Raw genomic sequence first — 18,303 nt, forward strand, 5'->3', positions numbered from 1 at the left:
CGAGAAGAGACCATGAGGATAAAATCAGAGAGATTAGAGCCCACACAGAGGCATACCGACAATCTTTCTTTCCACGAACAATACGAGACTGGAATAGAAGCGAGAACCGATAGGGGTACTCAAGGTACCCTCCGCCACACACCATCAGGTGGCCTGCGGAGTATGGATGTAGATGTAGAGTTAGAACGACGTAATGGAGAAAGGTTTCTAATGTATATTTATGTACAGGCAGCCAGTTTCTGTCAAGTGATCATTTTTATCTTGGTGACAGTGTATTGAACGTAGGAACGGACTGTCGATTTTGCATCTGATGACTGAGGAAAAATCCAAAAGATAAGTGGTGCACATGTGTGTGATAGATGATCTCTACGCCGAAACTGGTTATCCGCGAATAATAAACATATACTGACGAAAAACAATCGCAACGCCAAAAAGTAATTAACGTAGAGTAATGAAATTTCGGGAATACATTTGTCTAGGTAATATATTGTAAGTGATTAACATTACTAGATTAAAGTTTTACGTAAGCGTGAGGTGAGTCATGGCAAATGTGAAATGCTAGTACATTAATAATAGATTTAACAATGGTGTTTCATAGATGCTGGATGTCGGCTTGTGGGATGGATTCTATGCCTGTTGCACTTGGTCTGTGAAAACAGGGGCGGTTAATGCTGGTTGAGGATGTCGCTGGGGTTCTCATCCGATGATGCGCCATACATGCTCGTTTACAGACAGATCTGGTGATGGAGCAGGCGAGTGCGACACGTAGACACTCTGTAGAGCATCTTACGTTACAACATCGGTATGTGGGCGAGCGTTATACTGTTGGAAAACGCCCCATGGCATGCTGTTCATGAATGGCAGCACAACAAGTCATATCAATAGATTGACGTACAAACATACAGTCACAGTGCATGGGCTAACCTCGAGAGTGCTCCTGCTGTCATACCAAGTCGCACCCCAGACCGTAACTCCAGGTGTAGGTCCAGTACGTCTATCACGCAGACAGGTTGGCTGCAAGTCCTAAACTGGCCTCCTCCTAACCAACACACGGCAGTCAGTGGCACCGAGGCAGAACCAGCTTTTGTCACAAAACTCAACAGACCTCCACCCTGCCCTCCAATGTGCTCTCGCAAGTGACAGTGGTTTGGCGTCAGTAGAATGCGCGCTACAGGGCGTCTGGATCGGTGCTGTCATTGAAGTAACCGATTCGTAACAGTTCGCTGTTGCACTGTGGCGCCAACTGTTCCTAAAATTGCTGCTGCGGATGCAGTACGATGTACCAGAGCCCTACTCTGAACAGGATGATCTTCCCTGTCGGTAGTGCCAAGTGGCTGTCCGGAGTCTGGTCTTCTTACTACACTATGTTCTAGTGACCACCCCTGCTAGCAATCATGTACAGACAGTTCTAGCCGGCCGATGTGACCGAGCGGTTCTAGGCGCTTCAGTCCGGAACCGCGCTGCTGCTACGGTCGCAGGTTCGAATCCTGCCTCGGGCATGGATGTGTGTGATGTCCTTAGGTTGGTTAGGTTTAAGTAATTCTAAGTGCAGGGGACTGATGACCACAGATGTTGAGTCCCATAGTGGTTACAGCCGTTTTGCTACATTCCTGACAAGTCTTGCTGCAGTATCGCAGAAGAACCAAGCAGCTTCTCATAGCCCTATTACACGACCTCGTTCAAAGTCAGTGAGCTATTCATAATGGCGTCTTTGTCGCCTTAAACGCATTCTTGAATCTAACATCGACTCACCACGCCCAATCTCAAAGCTAGCTAACACTCAGCACCGTTACAGCGCCTATTTCGAGTAAACCTGATTTGCATCCTCATAGTGGCGCTACTAACGCCACACTTATCCAACCAGCACGAAATTTGAATAGACATCATTTGTGCAGCGGTTTTTATTTATTTATTTTTTTTGTCTGTGTACATAACAACAGCTTTCAGATGTTTCATGATGCTGTTACTTACCTAAATTTTTAGTTACTTGATCACCTCAAAGAAGTCTTCAGAGAATTTCCAGAGTTACGTATGTCAACAGACGAAAAGCTACATTAAACAGACAAGTAGGACAACTAGTATATAGGAGACTCGTAAGTGGTAAAGCTACACACAGTTTTTGAAAGAAAGCAAAAAGAAATTTTTGGTACTATGCTGAGTACCCATTCGTCACTAGGCGTTAAGGAAAGGTGGAACAGCGGGCCTAATAAGGCTCTGAAAAGGACTACCACGTTCCACTGACAAGGCTACTGAAAAGTAGCTACAGCAAAAAGGTGTGTCATTCACTGCATCACTAACGCGGAAGTTAATTTCAGGCCAGGGTTTGTCGGTTTCATTTTCGAAAGCTTCGGAGGTGAATGTCAGATGGCGCTACGAAGCCAGTGGGCGGGACGTTTAAGCGGCGCAGACGCGTCAGCTTGCCAGCGCGGCGAGAGCAGGCGCGCGCCATTCAGCGTGTTTGGCCAACTCGGAATAAGCCATCTTGTAATGGAAGCCCCCTTTGTCGCGCCGAATAATTCCATATTCATGCTTAACCCCTCAGCCCGCAACTTTTCTCCTTTTAGATTCCTGCCGCCCCGCTGCGCCGCCGTCGCCGTGGCAACGCCGTCGCCGCGTCGCCCTTTCTGCCGTTCACGTGCACGACCACGTGCCCCAGTGAATGGCCCGCAGAAAAGGGCGCGCGCGCCGTCTAGGGCGCGATGCGGGGGCGGAGGAGGGCGCGCTTAAATTGAAAATAATTTGCCAGCATTGTGCGCATACATTGTCGGCGCCGGTGAATGCGCGAGCGAGCGGGCTCGCGTCCCAGCAGGGGGTGGTAGAGGGGGGAGGGGAGGGGGGGAGGAAGTGACTTTCCTCGCCTCTTTTTCGCCTTTTCTTCTCGAGCTCAGCTCCGCGATTATGTCTCTTTGTCTCAAAGAGAAAAGGAGCCCGAAGAATACAGTGTATTTATTGTAGTGGGTTTCCACAGGCACTACTATTCAGGCGAGTACCGCACGGGGTGTTTTCCGTCTCCCTTTCTCTCGCCCTCCCTCCCTCCTCCCCCACCCGCCCGCCGCCGGTCCCTATTCGCGGTCTCCGGCCGCCTTTTCATATGAAATGAACGGAATAAAAAGCATCTTTTTCCCCGGCGTGAATGACGTTAAAGTTCGTCATAAGGAGCCCTATATATTTTTGCATGCGAAAAGTCGGTATTGTTTCGGCGAGGGGGGCCCTTTCGCGGCTCCCGCCGTGGCCTTTAGTCGTCGCGGCGCCGGCGGCCGCGCTGGACGCGTCGCGACGCCACACCGACGCCGCGGCGACGCCTCGCCCGCACCTGTCGCCGCCGGCGCTCCCAGCCTGCGGAATTGGCGACGCGCGCGGTAATTGGATTCGTGACCCGTCGCCGCCGCCGCCGCCGACGCTTCGCGCTGTCGCCGCCAGGGGGACGGCGGCTCCGCCCGGAGGTAAGTTCATTTTCGTCTGCCGTCCGAAACTCGGCAAGTGTACGTGACAGAATGGGGGAGCCACTGCAGACAATGCGACGCCACCTGTTCTCTCCCGACGCCCGCTAAATTCAGTTGGAAATTAATCGACTATCGACTGCCGCAAGAGTGAAAAACTGCGTCTCCGAACGCCAGTGGCGAATGTGCAGCTCAAAAAAGGAAGTGATCGTGGCTCGTGCGTGGTTCTAGTGGCCACATGACTACAATCAGTGCAAGGGCCTTTCAGTTACAGTGTGAAACAGGCGTTACTTCCTGAGTTTTCGATTCACCGACTAAGTGCCTTGTGTGCATAACGGTGGGGACAGATATGTCCCATGTTATGTTTTGTAAGGAATCTGTTATGTTCACGGAATACTCTCCGGCGTCCAAAACAAATGTGGCAGGAAGCGAACCCCCCACCACCGGAAGTAGTTCCTGCTACTGCCGTGCCTTGCTTGCGTGCAGCAACTATACGTTCTCGTCACATAGCCTTGTTGTTGTTCTTGTTGTTGTTGTTGTAGTCTTCAGTCCTGAGATTTGTTTGATGCAGCTCTACATGCTACTCTATCCTGTGCAAGCTTCTTCATCTCCCAGTACTTACTGCGACCTACATCCTTCTGAATCTGTTTAGTGTATTCATCTCTTGGTCGCCCTCTACGATTTTTACCCTCCACGCTGCCCTCCAATGATAAATTTGTGATCCCTTGATGCCTCAGAACATGTCCTACCAACCGGTCCCTTCTTCTTGTCAAGTTGAGCCACAATCTCCTCTTCTCCCCAATCCAATTCAATACCTCCTCATTAGTTATGTGATCTACCCATCTAATCTTCAGCATTCTTCTCTAGCACCACATTTCGAATGGTTCTATTCTCTTCTTGTCCAAACTATTTATCGTCCATGTTTCACTTCTATACATGGCTACTTTCAGAAACTATTTCCTGACACTTAAATCTATACTCGATATTAAAAAATTTCTCTTCTTCAGAAACGCTTTCCTTGCCATTGCCAGTCTACATTTTATATCCTCTCTACTTCGACCATCATCAGTTATTTTGCTTCCCAAATAGCAAAACTTCTTTACTACTTTAAGTGTCTCATTTCCTAGTATAATTCCCTCAGCATCACCCGACTTAATTTGACATAGTCTTATGCAGACTATATCAATAAGTATGACAGCGCTCATTAGCGACGAGTTCCAATAATTTATTATCATAAAACATACATTACGTTTCCTGAATGTGACAACGTTGTTAAAAGTTCACTTTCATTTATACAACTTTGAAAACTAGTCTAGATTAGAATCCAGTGGACAATTACTAATATATCTGGTCGAGTGTTCAGTTGGGTTCTTCTGGGCAGAGAGTATTCAGGATGTCCCATGAGCAATGGTCAATATTCAAGGTACGATCATTCAAAGCATAAAAGACTAGTAAACATGGGCTTGAATATTATGCATACCTTAACAGCTATGAGCACTTGTTTATCTCCGATGCTGCGAAACAAAGGTCTTCTACTGCATTCTCTTTGCTTACCATATTTTGGGACGTGGTAGTATGGCTTGAAACTAGAAGAATATTCCATTAAACAAGGGCTATAGAGGCATATATTGCAAGAGTCGTGAGGACTTACTCATTTTCGCTGCTGTGAAACACATCTCTTCTATTGAACAAGTATTCATAGTTCTTAAGACATACATTTTGGAGACCATATTTACTGCACAGGTCTTTTTTCATACTCCCTCCTCGCATAGTAATCTGTGCAAACAGCAAATTTCTCGGTATCGAAGTGAAGAAGTGCTCGTAGCTCTTAACGTAAATATTACAATGCCTATGTCTACTAGACTTTTTTCCTTCAAATGGCCATTCTTGTCATACCCCTGAATATTGAAAATTTTTCCTGAGACGCCCTGTATACACAGTTCTCATGCAGTCTGTTGATACTCCGAATATTGACGCTGATGATACTGTGCGATGACCGAGAGGATTGGTGTGTTTTCTCTTTCTGCCGCATTTATCGAATTGATGTCCTCCTGAGAATTATTTGGGCGATGTAAGGCGGAATCACAACACAGTCCGCGTTATAAGCGCCCTCTATGGCGACTGACCGTAACTGTGTATCCTGTCTGGAGGTTTGCTTTGCTCTGCAGCGATCCCATTGCCTACGGCTACGTCCGTATCTCTGGAGGACACAACAGCAACAAATAAAGCTAATCGGACAATCAATCCAAATAATGGTGAGTGCGCTAGGTGCAGTTCTCATCCAACGTGTCACTGTCCTCCTCAAGAATGAACTGAAAGATCTCGTTTGCATAGCGCTAGAAAATGGGGATTTTAGCTGCGAAATATTTTGTAATGAAGAAAAAATGTTTCAAATGCCTCTGAGCACTATGGGACTTAACTTCTGAGGTCATCAGTCCCCTAGAACTTAGAACTACTTAAACCTAAGGACATCACACACATCCATGCCCGAGGCAGGATTCGAACCTGCGACCGTAGCGGTCGCGCGGTTCCAGACTGTAGCGCCCGCTCGGCCACTTCGGCCGGCTTTCTCATTTTAAGGAAGATCGTTTTGACATTAGCGATTTTCCATGTTCAGGAAGACCTTCGGGGTTTGATGAAGATTATTTAAAAGCATTAATCCACAACGAACGACGTCAGTGTTCTCGAGAACTGGCAAATGTGATGGACTCCGGTCATTCCACCATCGTGCGACCTTCTTATGCAGTGGGGAAGGCTCCAAAATCAGGTTCATTCGCACCGCATGCTCTAAGCCAAAGTCTCGAAAATGAGCCGATGGGCATATGTGTATCTCTGCTTACTCGTCATCAGTTGGCTCGTGAAGAATGGAATAATTGGTCCCAAACAATGCAGCAACTGCAAGTATAAGGACCTGCGCGCATCCACAAAAAATACTGTTACGCATCTGCTGGAAAAGCGGCAATGTGGTGTATTAAGTATTCTTCCCCAAGGTGTAAGCATCACTGCTGATATTTAATGTCAACAACTGAGGCGTCTTATACACATAGTCCATCCAAAACGACCAGAAAGACTGCGCGAAGTGATGTTACTGCACAATAATGCCCGCCCGCACTCTGATAGATTGACAAGAAACATTATACAGGATGTGGATTGGGAAGTCATCTCCAAGCCACCTAATTCAACCGATCTTTCGCCCTCAGGTGTTCAGCTTATCTGCTCGCTGTGGAGCATTCTTCAAGGCAACGCCTTTGCGGATAAGAATGCGCTTTCTTCGCCTCAAAACCACCTGATTTCTACAGTCGCGGAATCGGCCTTGGCAAACTGTTGTAAAGAATTAAGGAGAATATATTATTGATTGAAGTCTCTATTATGTGTCAATCAAATATAAAACTGTCAAGATACTAGCCGTTGTTAGTCATAACAAAGTAAGCTTAAAGATCCAGAATGAATTTTCACCCTGCAGCGGAGTGTGAAGTGATACGAAATTTCATGGGATATTAAAATTGTGTGCTGGACTGGGTCTCAAACATGGGACCTTTGAAATTTGTGACCACGTGCTCTATGCCATCCAGACACAACTGATGGTCCGCCCTCACAACTTTATTTCTACAAATAAACCGTCCAGGAGTGCTAATGCTGCAACGTATGCAGGAGAACTTTTGTAAAGTTGGGAAGATAGGAGATGAGGAAATGGCAGATGTAAAGCTGTGAGGGCGAATCGTGAGTCATACTTGGATGACTCAGTCGGTGCAGTGCTTGTCCGTGAAAGACCAAGGGCCCAGCTTGGAGTCTTGGTCCGGCACATGGTTTTAATGTAAGACGTGTCAAACTAAGAAATGTTCTCATCAATTTTGGCGCATCGTGTGGTTACCAAATTCACAACAGTTACCAAAGGCATCGTTTTCCTTCCAGACCGACATGATTTCGTCAAGTAATGGTCGCCATTCGTCGCTGATAATAATCAGGAAGCGTAACCATCGCCATCACTACATGTCGACCATGGAAGTGTGTGCCTAGAACAGTAGCTCTCAGCCTTTCTGAGACAATTACCCCCGAGTGCGATCAGCTACTAGCGAAATCTCCCCTATCCCCACCGCTACCACTCCCCTGACCCAAATAGCAATTTTACCGCGTAAGTTAACACTAGAACGACACGTCATTTTCTTTATAACAACATTTTTTTCGTAGAATGTTGAAGCAATTTCCAGTGCGTCGTGAGTGCTACCTGGAACACCTTCCCAGAAAAGGAAGGTAAGTGTCCATATCGAGGGTGCACATATTTGTCACAGAACTTCTTCTCCACCACTCCTCTCCCTAACGACACTTGTTTCACCCACACCCTGCACCTCCATTTAAAATGACGCAAGTTAAATGCGTGCACTACATCTACTGTTCGTAAATCATGTGACTGCTGAAGCTCATGCTTCTGCACTGACAGAAATTGGAAGACTCCTGGCTGCCAGTGCTTTGCGTATCACAACTGCCATTAATAATAATAATTATTATTATTATTATTATACTGTGTAGGCCTTACAGTAGTGTATTAGTCAATACGTGGTTATTGTTGTGTTGTCTATTACTACGTTTTTCTGTTGCGAAGTGAGTAATCAAGCTTTTCTGATCCATTACGGGGGCTAGCTACTGCTTAGAAGACATTTTTATGAGATATTTAAGTATATATGATACACATGCATCAGCTTTACTGCCATAGCTGCACAGTAGAAATTACGAAGTATGTTTTAGTAGATGCAATATGTGAGGAAGATTTTGTTCATACATTCGTTTTCAGGGTTGCGACTTGCACCAATTTCTGTCATGCATGAATCTTAGAATTTGAAAAGGAATGTAATTATTGGTATCTTATGTGATCACTATTACAGTATCCTGAAACAGTAATAATAGTAATGGTCTTCAAAAAATAATTTAGTTTCGCGACTAAAACGCAATCGTTGTGTTTTGTTTCTATCCCTCAGAAAATTTCCTGTTTTCCCCTTGGGGGGCGGGGGGGGGGGGGGGGGTAATTACACCCAGGTTGGGAAACACTGGTCTAGAAGGACCGCAAAGCGTTAGGGAAATACGTAATTGTCCAGTACAGTTGCCCATTGTTAGCAAGTAACCCTTCTTCGCAAGATCTGTACAAGGTGTTTCACAGGTCCTATAAGGACGACTGCAGAAATGTACCTTTTGGACGTGAAATAAGTTTGAAGTTCTGCTCGCCGGGCGGTGTGGCCGAGTGGTTCTAGGCGCTTCAGTCTGGAATTGCGTGACCGCTACGGTCGCAGGTTCGAACCCTGCCTCGGGCATAGATGTGTGTGCTGTCCTTAGGTTAATTAGGTTTAACTAGTTCTAAGTCTAGGGGACTGATGACCTCAGATGTTAAGTCCCATAGTGCTCAAAGCCATTTTTGAAGTTCTGCTCACTTTCAAGTCTCCGTTTCACAGTGCGCACTCAGCGGAAGTCATCACTTCTAAACTGTGTGCTCTACAGGACCCAGGGCGTGGGCAATGTTTCGAGACCTTGCCGTCGGGTCCTATACGACGAAGGACGTCTTCTTCAAAGTCGAGAGCGCGGCGCGTCCACGGTGGACCACAAGCAGCCCTCCCATTTGCGAATGCACCAGTTTCTCGCAGCCATTGTTGTAGTAGGACGAAAATGATACGTGGTGTTGTAATTACAACAAGGATTGACGACGGCGCCCTCGTCACAGTTTGTGTGCGTACCCTGAAACGGGAGATTTGAAAGTGATCCGACCTTCAAATGGTACATTTCTGCAGTGGATCCGTATCATAACTTCATCTGCGAATATTCCTCTACAACCCCCACAAGACCGTGAAAGGAATAGTGAAAGACCTTGTATATAGTACTTCCATATTTGTTTGACCGGAGAAGCCGAAAATTGCCCTCTATCTTTCTCTCGAATCACTGCACAGAATAAGTCGACTCTCATAGGCAAATGAACAATGTTTCATAACTTTCGCAATTGCGAGGAAAGTATAGCTGCTTGTTATCTTTTTTTATGAACAGTTAAGTTGATTAAAGTAAACTACAGAGCAAATAAGGTTAAAAAAGACATCTCATTTAGATACTTAATGCTGCTATTGCGAAAGGAACTTTAAAACAGCAATAAAATGATCATACCTGCCGAAATAAACTTAACGGCAGTCTACACGAAGGTGGTTTTGCCCCATTATCCAGCTGTCACTACTTTTAGCAATGTTTAGATAGTTCATCACCATCACCATAATCATGTAAGACTGATTATGCCTTTCAGCGTTCAGTCTGGAGCATAGCCCCCCTTATACAGTTCCTCCATGATCCCCTATTCAGGGCTAACATTGGTGCCTCTTGTGATGTTAAACCTATTACTTCAAGATCATTCTTAATCGAATACAGGTACCTTCTCCTCGGTCTGCCCCGACTCCTCCTACCCTCTACTGCTGAATCCATGAGTCTCTTGGGTAACCTTGCTTCTCCCATGCGTGTAACATGACCCCACCATCTAAGCCTGTTCGCCCTGACTGCTACATCTATAGAGTTCATTCCCAGTTTTTCTTTGATTTCCTCATTGTGGACACCCTCCTGCCATTGTTCCCATCTACTAGTACCTGCAATCATCCTAGCTACTTTCATATCCGTAACCTCAACCTTGTTGATAAGGTAACCTGAATCCACCCAGCTTTCGCTCCTATACAACAAAGTTGGTCGAAATATTGAACGGTGCACAGATAACTTAGTCTTGGTACTGACTTCCTTCTTGCAAAAGAGAGTAGATCGTAGCTGAGCGCTCACTGCATTAGCTTTGCTACACCTCGCTTCCAGTTCTTTCACTATGTTGCCATCCTGTGAGAATATGCATCCTAAGTACTTGAAACCGTCCACCTGTTCCAACTTTGTTCCTCCTATTTGGCACTCAATCCGTTTATATTTCTTTCCCACTAACATTACTTTCGTTTTGGAGATGCTAATCTTCATACCATAGTCCTTACATTTCTGATCTAGCTCTGAAATATTACTTTGCAAACTTTCAATCGAACTTGCATCACAACTAAGTCATCCGCATATGCAAGACTGCTTATTTTGTGTTCACATATCTTAATCTCACCCAGCCAGTCTATTGTTTTCAACATATGATCCATAAATAATATGAACAACAGTGGAGACAGGTTGCAGCCTTGTCTTACCCCTGAAACTACTCTGAACCATGAACTCAATTTACCGTCAATTCTAACTGCTGCCTGACTATCCATGTAAAGACCTTTGATTGCTTGCAAAAGTTTGCCTCCTATTCCATAATCTTGTAGAACAGACAATAACTTCCTCCTAGGAACCCGGTCATATGCCTTTTCTAGATCTATAAAGCATAGATACAATTCCCTGTTCCACTCATAACACTTCTCCATTATTTGCCGTAAGCTAAAGATCTGGTCCTGACAACCTCTAAGAGGCCTAAACCCACACTGATTTTCATCCAATTGGTCCTCAACTAATACTCGCACTTTCCTTTCAACAATACCTGAGAAGATTTTACCCACAACGCTGATTAAAGAGATACCTCTGTAGTTGTTACAACCTTTTCTGTTTCCATGTTTAAAGATTGGTGTGATTACTGCTTTTGTCCAGTCTGATGGAACCTGTCCCGACTCCCAGGCCATTTCAATTATCCTGTGTAGCCATTTAAGATCTGACATTCCACTGTATTTGATGAGTTCCGACTTAATTTCATCCACCCCAGCCGCTTTATTGCACTGCAATCTATTGACCATTTTTTCCACTTCCTCAAATGTGATCCTATTTCCATCATCATTCCTATCCCATTCTACCTCGAAATCTGAAACATTACTGATCGCATTTTCACCTACATTGAGCAACTCTTCAAAATACTCCCTCCATCTGCCCAAGGCATCCACAGGATTCACCAGCAGTTTTCCTGACCTGTCCAAAATACTTGTCATTTCCTTCTTACCTCCCTTTCGAAGACTGCTAATTACACTCCAGAATGGTTTTCCAGCAGCTTGACCCATAGTCTCCAACCTGTTTCCAAAGTCTTCCCACGAATTCTTCTTGGATGCTGCAATTATCTGTTTGGCTTTGTTTCTTTCTTCAACATAACTTTCTCTGTCTACCTGGGTTCTGGTATGTAGCCATTTTTGATACGCCTTCTTTTTCCTTTTACAGGCTGCCTTGACTGTAGCATTCCACCAAGCTGTTTGCTTCATCCTACTTTTACACACTACTGTTCCAAGACATTCTTTAGCCACTTCTAGTACTGTGTCCCTGTACCTTGTCCATTCCTTTTCCAATGACTGTAATTGACTACATTCAACTAACTGGTACCTTTCTGAGATCGCTATTATGTACTTGTGCCTGATTTCCTTATCCTGAAGTTTCTCCACTCTTATCCTCCTACATATGGACCTGACCTCCTGCACTTTCGGCCTCACTATCCCAATTTCACTGCAGATTAAATAATGATCAGTGTCATCAAAGAATCCCCTGAATACACGTGTGTCCCTCACAGCCTTCCTGAATTCCTGATCTGTTATTATATAGTCAATGACAGGTCTAATTTTCTTGCTAGACACTATCAAATCTATCCACATCACTCGTTCGTTTATATACCTTATTGCAACTACGCTGGGTTCCATTTCTTTCCTGATGTAAATCCCTACACCCCATTGTACTATTCCTGCTTTGACTCCTGACAGGTAGACCTTGTATTCTCCCACTTCCTCTTCTTTCTCACCCCTTACCAGAATGTCATTAACAGCTAAAACGTCCAGCCCCATCTTACTTGCAGCCTCTGCCAGCTCTACCTTCTTCCCAGAGTAGCCCCCATTGATATTAATAGCTCCCCATCTCATTACCATTTGTTTGCCAAGTCGTATCTTAGGAGTCCCTGGTTTGTCAGTTAGAGGTGGGACTCCGTCACCTCCAAAGGTCCGAGGCATTTTGCTCTGATTGTTGCCAGCATCATATTTAAATTACCAGGGAAGCAGGTTGCTAGCCTTACTTGCCCCGAGTCCCATTGGGTTTTACCCCTAACGGCTGAGGGACTAACAGGTGGATTTGGTAGTCTTTGCCGTATGAGCACAAAGGTGACCAGACTCAGAATATGTCCGAGATGCCCAGCCTTATTCCAAAGTAACTGGTATCCCGACTGTCGGGACCACTTACTTGGCCACTCATACGTTGCCCGTGGTTCATGAACTAGGACATGACTACAGGAACCCACACCACGAAGATAGTTGTCTTCTAAAATATTAGTTTAAGCAGTATTTCTTTTGAACGACAATGGAATTTCTACTTTCCAAAATAATATTTTTATATCTTTCTTGTCAATTTCTAACACGGAGCTCAGAAAATATGTCATTCACTAATGGAATCTATCAGTAGAAAAATATTGAAAAAGTTCACACCTTTCAGACAACACTGGATACATTTACGTACTTTTTCAATGATTTTCCTATTCAGAATAAACAAGTGAAGTATCTTTCTTTTCAAAAAATGGTAACTAGTCCCGTAGTATTTAAAGGCGTAGAAATTCGCACTAGTTCTTCGATGTCTTGGACTCTATACACTGATGAGTCAAAACTTTATGATTCCCTGTTTAGTAGCTTGTTTGTCCGTGTTTGGAACGAAATACATCGCTGATTCTGCGTATCAGGGATGCGACAGTTTGTTGATAGGTTTTTGGAGGTATATGGCGTTAGATGTCCGAGCACAGGTCATGTAATTGGCGTAAAATAGCGAGCAGCTGATTTCCGTTCCCTGTGACGGCGCCCGATAGCGACCCAGATGCGTTTCATATGATTTACATGAGGCGAATGAAGTGGCCGAGACATCAACGTGTGGTCACTGTAATGCTCCTCAAACCACTATAGCACGGTTCCAGTTCCTAGACACGGACAATTATGCTGCTAAAAGATGACACCGCTGTCGGGGAAGACATCAAGCATGAAGGGATGCAGGTGGTTCGCAGCTGTCAGCGTGTCTTCAATTACTACGACAGGTGAAGTGCAAGCGCAGGAGAATGTCTCCCGCAGCATAGTACTGCCCGAATCAACCTGCGTCCTTGGTACGCTGCACGTTTCGAGCCGTCGTTCTCCTCGATGACGGCCTTTGTGGAGACGACCGTCAACCTAGTGTAGCGAAAATGTGATTTACCCGAAGAGCCGACACGTCTCCATTGATCGACGGTCGAATCCTGATGGTCCGCTGCCCACTGCAGTCGTAATGTACGATGTCGTTGGGTTAACATGTGAACACGTAGGGCTAGTCTGCTGCGGAGTTACATTTTCAGCAGTGTGCAATGAACGGTGTGCTGCGAAGCACTTTTGCGTGCACAAGCACTGTGCTCTTTTGGCAGAGATGCCACAGATTACTATCCGTCCTACTATCTATCTATCCTACTTTACAGAGCAGACAAGGCTCCGAAAGCCATGTTGTGTGAAGAGTGGTGGACGTCCAACCATTTAGCACCTGGTGGTAGTTTCACTATCCTTTTACTTCTTTCCGCAAATGCTCACAACAATATCTCGTGAGCATTCGACCAGATTCACGGTTTTGGAGATACTCGTTTACAGGCTCTGCGTAATAATAAACTACCCTTCGCCAAAGTTACTTATCTCAATGGATTTCACCATTTTCAACACACATCTTCGCTAGGCTGGTCCCTCGTCGTGTTTGCTCCGCTTATGTACTTTTGTTATCGCGTCACGTTCCCGCAACGCCACCAGGCAGAAGAATCCAACGTATCGTTTGGCGGTGGTAATAATGTTTTGGCTTTTCAGTGTAATTGGAACAACACATCTCGGAGTTGACAAGCAGACATGTCTGTTGTCAAGTAAGTTTAATCACATGATGTTTCTTTGTAGCTGTGTTTCGGTAAGTCATCATCGACTGCTAAGGTCATTGAACATTGCTAGAATTGTTTATGTTCTATCTAAACAAGACACACCCACTGCAATTACGACTTACAAGCCAGTGGTTTCTGGGTGGGGTGTTGGGGCTAGATAGCGTTCCAGATGTTTTCCTTTCGGTTCAGGTGCGCGAATTTGTTGGCCGAGACATCAACGTGAACTCACTATCAAGCTCCTCACACCACTGTAGCATGATTTTGGCGTTGTGACACAGTTATCCTGTTAGAACATGCAATCGCTGTCGTGGAAGACATTAAACATGTAGAGATGCAAGTGTTCTTCACGTAGTCTACAGTATTCTAAGAGCCTTCGGTTACTACCACAGGTTTCATTGCAGTCCCGATGAATATCCCCCACAGCATAATACTACCCCCACAGGTGGGAGTCCGTAGCGCGGTGCGTGTTTCGATTTTCGAGCAGTCGTTAGCCTGGATGACGCAGTATCCGGAGTCGAATGAAGATCTGGCGTATCAAGAAACGTGATTCATCCAATCATTCGACACTTTTCCATTGAGCCACTGTCCAGTCTTGATGACGCTGTGTCCACTACAGTAGAAATTGACAATGTCGTGTTTCAACATGGCATTGTCTACTTTGTTAGGCAATGTGCGCTGAAGGGTGCGGATCTGCTCCAGCATTATTCTCTATCGTCAGATCTGCCACAGATTATCGCCTGTCCTGCTTTATCGGGAGAAAGGGGAGGGGTGGCACGGGGGGTGGGGGTGGGGGCGGGACGGACAAACCTCCAACCACCGTGCTCTGTGATGACACGACACGCGGACGTCATCCAGCACCTCGCCACCTATACTTGTTTCACGTCCTTTCAATAGATGCTCACGGTAGTAGCACACGGACAATCGACCAGTTTGGCCATTTCTGAGATGCGCATTCCCAGCTACTGGTCCATAACAACTGTCCTTTCTCAAAGTCGCTTATTTCAGTGGACTTCCCATTTATTTCTCTAAAATGACCCTTTTTCGTCTCTGCTCCGCTTACAACTCTGCTCAAAAGTGCCTATAAATTTTTTCTGTAATAGTGCAAAAGGGCGAACAGGCTTAGATGGTGGGGTCATGTTACACGCATGGGAGAAGCAAGGTTACCCAAGAAACTCATGGATTCAGCAGTAGAGGGTAGGAGGAGTCGGGGCAGACCGAGGAGAAGGTACATGGATTCGGTTAAGAATGATTTTGAAGTAATAGGTTTAACATCAGAAGAGGCACCAATGTTAGCACTGAATAGGGGATCATGGAGGAACTGTATAAGGGGGGCTATGCTCCAGACTGAACGCTAAAAGGCATAATCAGTCTTAAATGATGATGATGATGATGATGATGCAAAAGTGTGGCGCCCTGCGATTTAACCCTCGGGCTCGGTGACGCTTCAGACGGCAAGGTGTCGACAAATGCGAAACAAAGGCCAGAGCTCAGAAGACCATATGCAGTGCTAGTTGAGTTAATGAGGTCGCACTGGGAACAAATTTCACCACGGCTCTGCCCAACGCCACCGCGGACGTCCCACAGATGGGAGGGTCGTCACCCATCCTTTAACTGCATCTCATCCCTTCTTCTGACACCTCTGTGATGGGGGTCGCAACCGCAACACCCGGCGCTGAAATATGCTGTTTTCTTATAGATGACCGAGGAAAACTTTTCAGACACACTACCACCCAGAATCTACTCGTAAGGGCCTCAGGAGGTGGCAGAAGGAACGTCAATAAAACCACCCCTTCCAGTGAGGCGTTCATTTATACACATTTCGCGGTCGGAAACGACAGTTTACAGCTCAATGTGCAAGAGAATGACGTTCGTGACAACCTATGACACTGTAGACAACCCCTGACGATTCACCTCTTTTCGAAGGACGCCGTGGGGCTGCAAACGCACTGAAAGTGATATGACCCCTGCACAATGAAGTGCGACCACAGTTTTTGCTCTAGTACAGGATGCAGAACCACTATGAACCTTTCAAGATCATTAGACGAGATTTGAAAGTTTTCCAAAACAGCAAAGAGTGTTTATGCTTTTTAAGTCCTCCTGTTTTGCGCACTCCAGACGCGAGGTCGCGGGGGCGCGACACTGATATGAATTAAATGGTCCCTTTAACACAGTCCAGTTTGTTGACATCATCGATGCCATCAGCACACCTTTGTTGGTCAGTTTAAAAATGTACACTTAGTATGAAAATATAGGCTGATTCACCCAAAACATACGTTTTTCATATTAGGTGCATTGTGCTGCCATCTACTGCCAGGTACTCGATATCAGCAACCTCACTAGTCATTAGACATCGTGAGAGAGCAGAATGGGGCGCTACGCAGAACTCATGGACTTCGAACGTGGTGTCACCTATGTCATTCGTCTGTACGTGAGATTTCCACACTCCTAAACATCCCTAGGTCCACTGTTTACGATGTGACAGCGAAATGGAAACCTGAAGGGACACGTACAGCACAAAAGCGTACGGGCCGACCTCGTCTGTTGACTGACAGAGACCGCCGACAGTTGAACAGCGTCGTAATGTGTAATAGGCAGACATCTATCCAGACCATCACACAGTAATTCCAAATTTCATCAGGATCCACTGCAATTTTTTTGGCAGTTAGACAGGAGGTGAGAAAACTTGGATTTCTCATGGTCGAGCGGTTGCTCAAAAGCCACAGACCACGCCGGTAAATGCCGAACGATGTCTCGCTTGGTGTAAGGAGCGTAAACATTGGACAACTGAACAGTGGAAAAACGTTATGTGGAGTGACGAATCACTGTACACAATGTGGCTATCCGATGACAGAGTGTGGGTACGCAAAAGCCCAGTGAATGTCATCTACCAGCGTGTATAGTGCCAACAGTAAAATTCGGAGGCGGTGGTATGGTGTGGTCGTGTTTTTCATGGAGGGGGCTTGCACCTCTTGTTGTTTTGCGTGGCACTATCACAGCACAGGCCTACACTGATGTTTCAAGCACCTTCTTGCTTTCCACTGTTGTAGAGCAATTCGAGGATGGAGACTGCATCTTTCAACACGATCGAGCACTTGTTCGTAACGCACGGCCTGTGGTGGAGTTGTTACAAGACAGTAACATCCCTGTAATGGACTGGCCTGCACAGAGTCCTGACCTGAATCCTAAAAAAGTACTTTTGTGGTGTTTTGGAACGCCGACTTCGTACCAGGTCTCAACGACCGACGTCGATACCTCTCCTCAATGCAGCATTCCTTGAAGAATTGGTTGGCGTTCCCCAAAAAGACTTTCCAGCACTTGACTGAACGTATGCCTGCGAGAGTTGTGGGCCAACACCATACTGAATTCCAGCATTATCGATGGAGGGCGCCACGAACTTGTAAGTCATTTTCAGCCAGGTGTCAAGATACTTTTAATAACATTGTGTATATAATTAAAGTGAAAGCGACCAACTGATCACTTCAGTGTTGATGCACACCACACTCATACTGTTACGGGAATCGGCGAAATGCCTAGATTAGTGAGGACAATGGGCAAGGGCCACTACATCAGTAGTGTGTAGATATGTTGAGAAGTTGTATGTAACGGGTGGCGTTGTAGGGTAGTCCGGGCAGTTGCGATGACCACTGTGTCTAGATGGCGCAGTAGTCAGTGATTCTGCCTAGTTAGCAGGAGACCTGGCTTTGAATCGCAGTCTACCATAAATTTTCAACTTTCCCCATTGATATAAATCAATGCTCTCTAACAGCCAACGTCAATCATTTCTTTGTGTCTTGGTATATAAAACAGTCTGCCTTAAGCATAAGACAGTTTCTTATATATCTTATGCATAAGATGACCATAATAGCAACTTTCATTCATTTTTATCCAGTGTTTACTTGTGTTTTACTGTGGAATAAAGGGAACCGAATGATGATGGCGTAATATCATCAAAACATGTATTGGTAAAAAAGGGAATAACGAGAACTGTTTTTTCGCTCATGTCGGTAT

General features: G+C 45.5%; 1 protein-coding gene across 1 annotated transcript in view; it reads left to right on the plus strand.

Moving 5' to 3' along the window:
* Positions 1 to 3,175: 3,175 nt before the first annotated feature.
* The window catches only part of LOC126159898 (uncharacterized), a 72,761-nt gene continuing 57,633 nt past the window's right edge, over positions 3,176 to 18,303 (plus strand). Inside the window, exon 1 of the mRNA XM_049916707.1 lies at positions 3,176 to 3,443. Coding sequence (XP_049772664.1) covers positions 3,176 to 3,443 — 268 coding nt within the window. The remainder of the gene's footprint in view (positions 3,444 to 18,303) is intronic.

The sequence above is a fragment of the Schistocerca cancellata genome, chromosome 2 (assembly GCF_023864275.1).
Source record: "Schistocerca cancellata isolate TAMUIC-IGC-003103 chromosome 2, iqSchCanc2.1, whole genome shotgun sequence".
Lineage (NCBI taxonomy): Eukaryota > Metazoa > Arthropoda > Insecta > Orthoptera > Acrididae > Schistocerca > Schistocerca cancellata.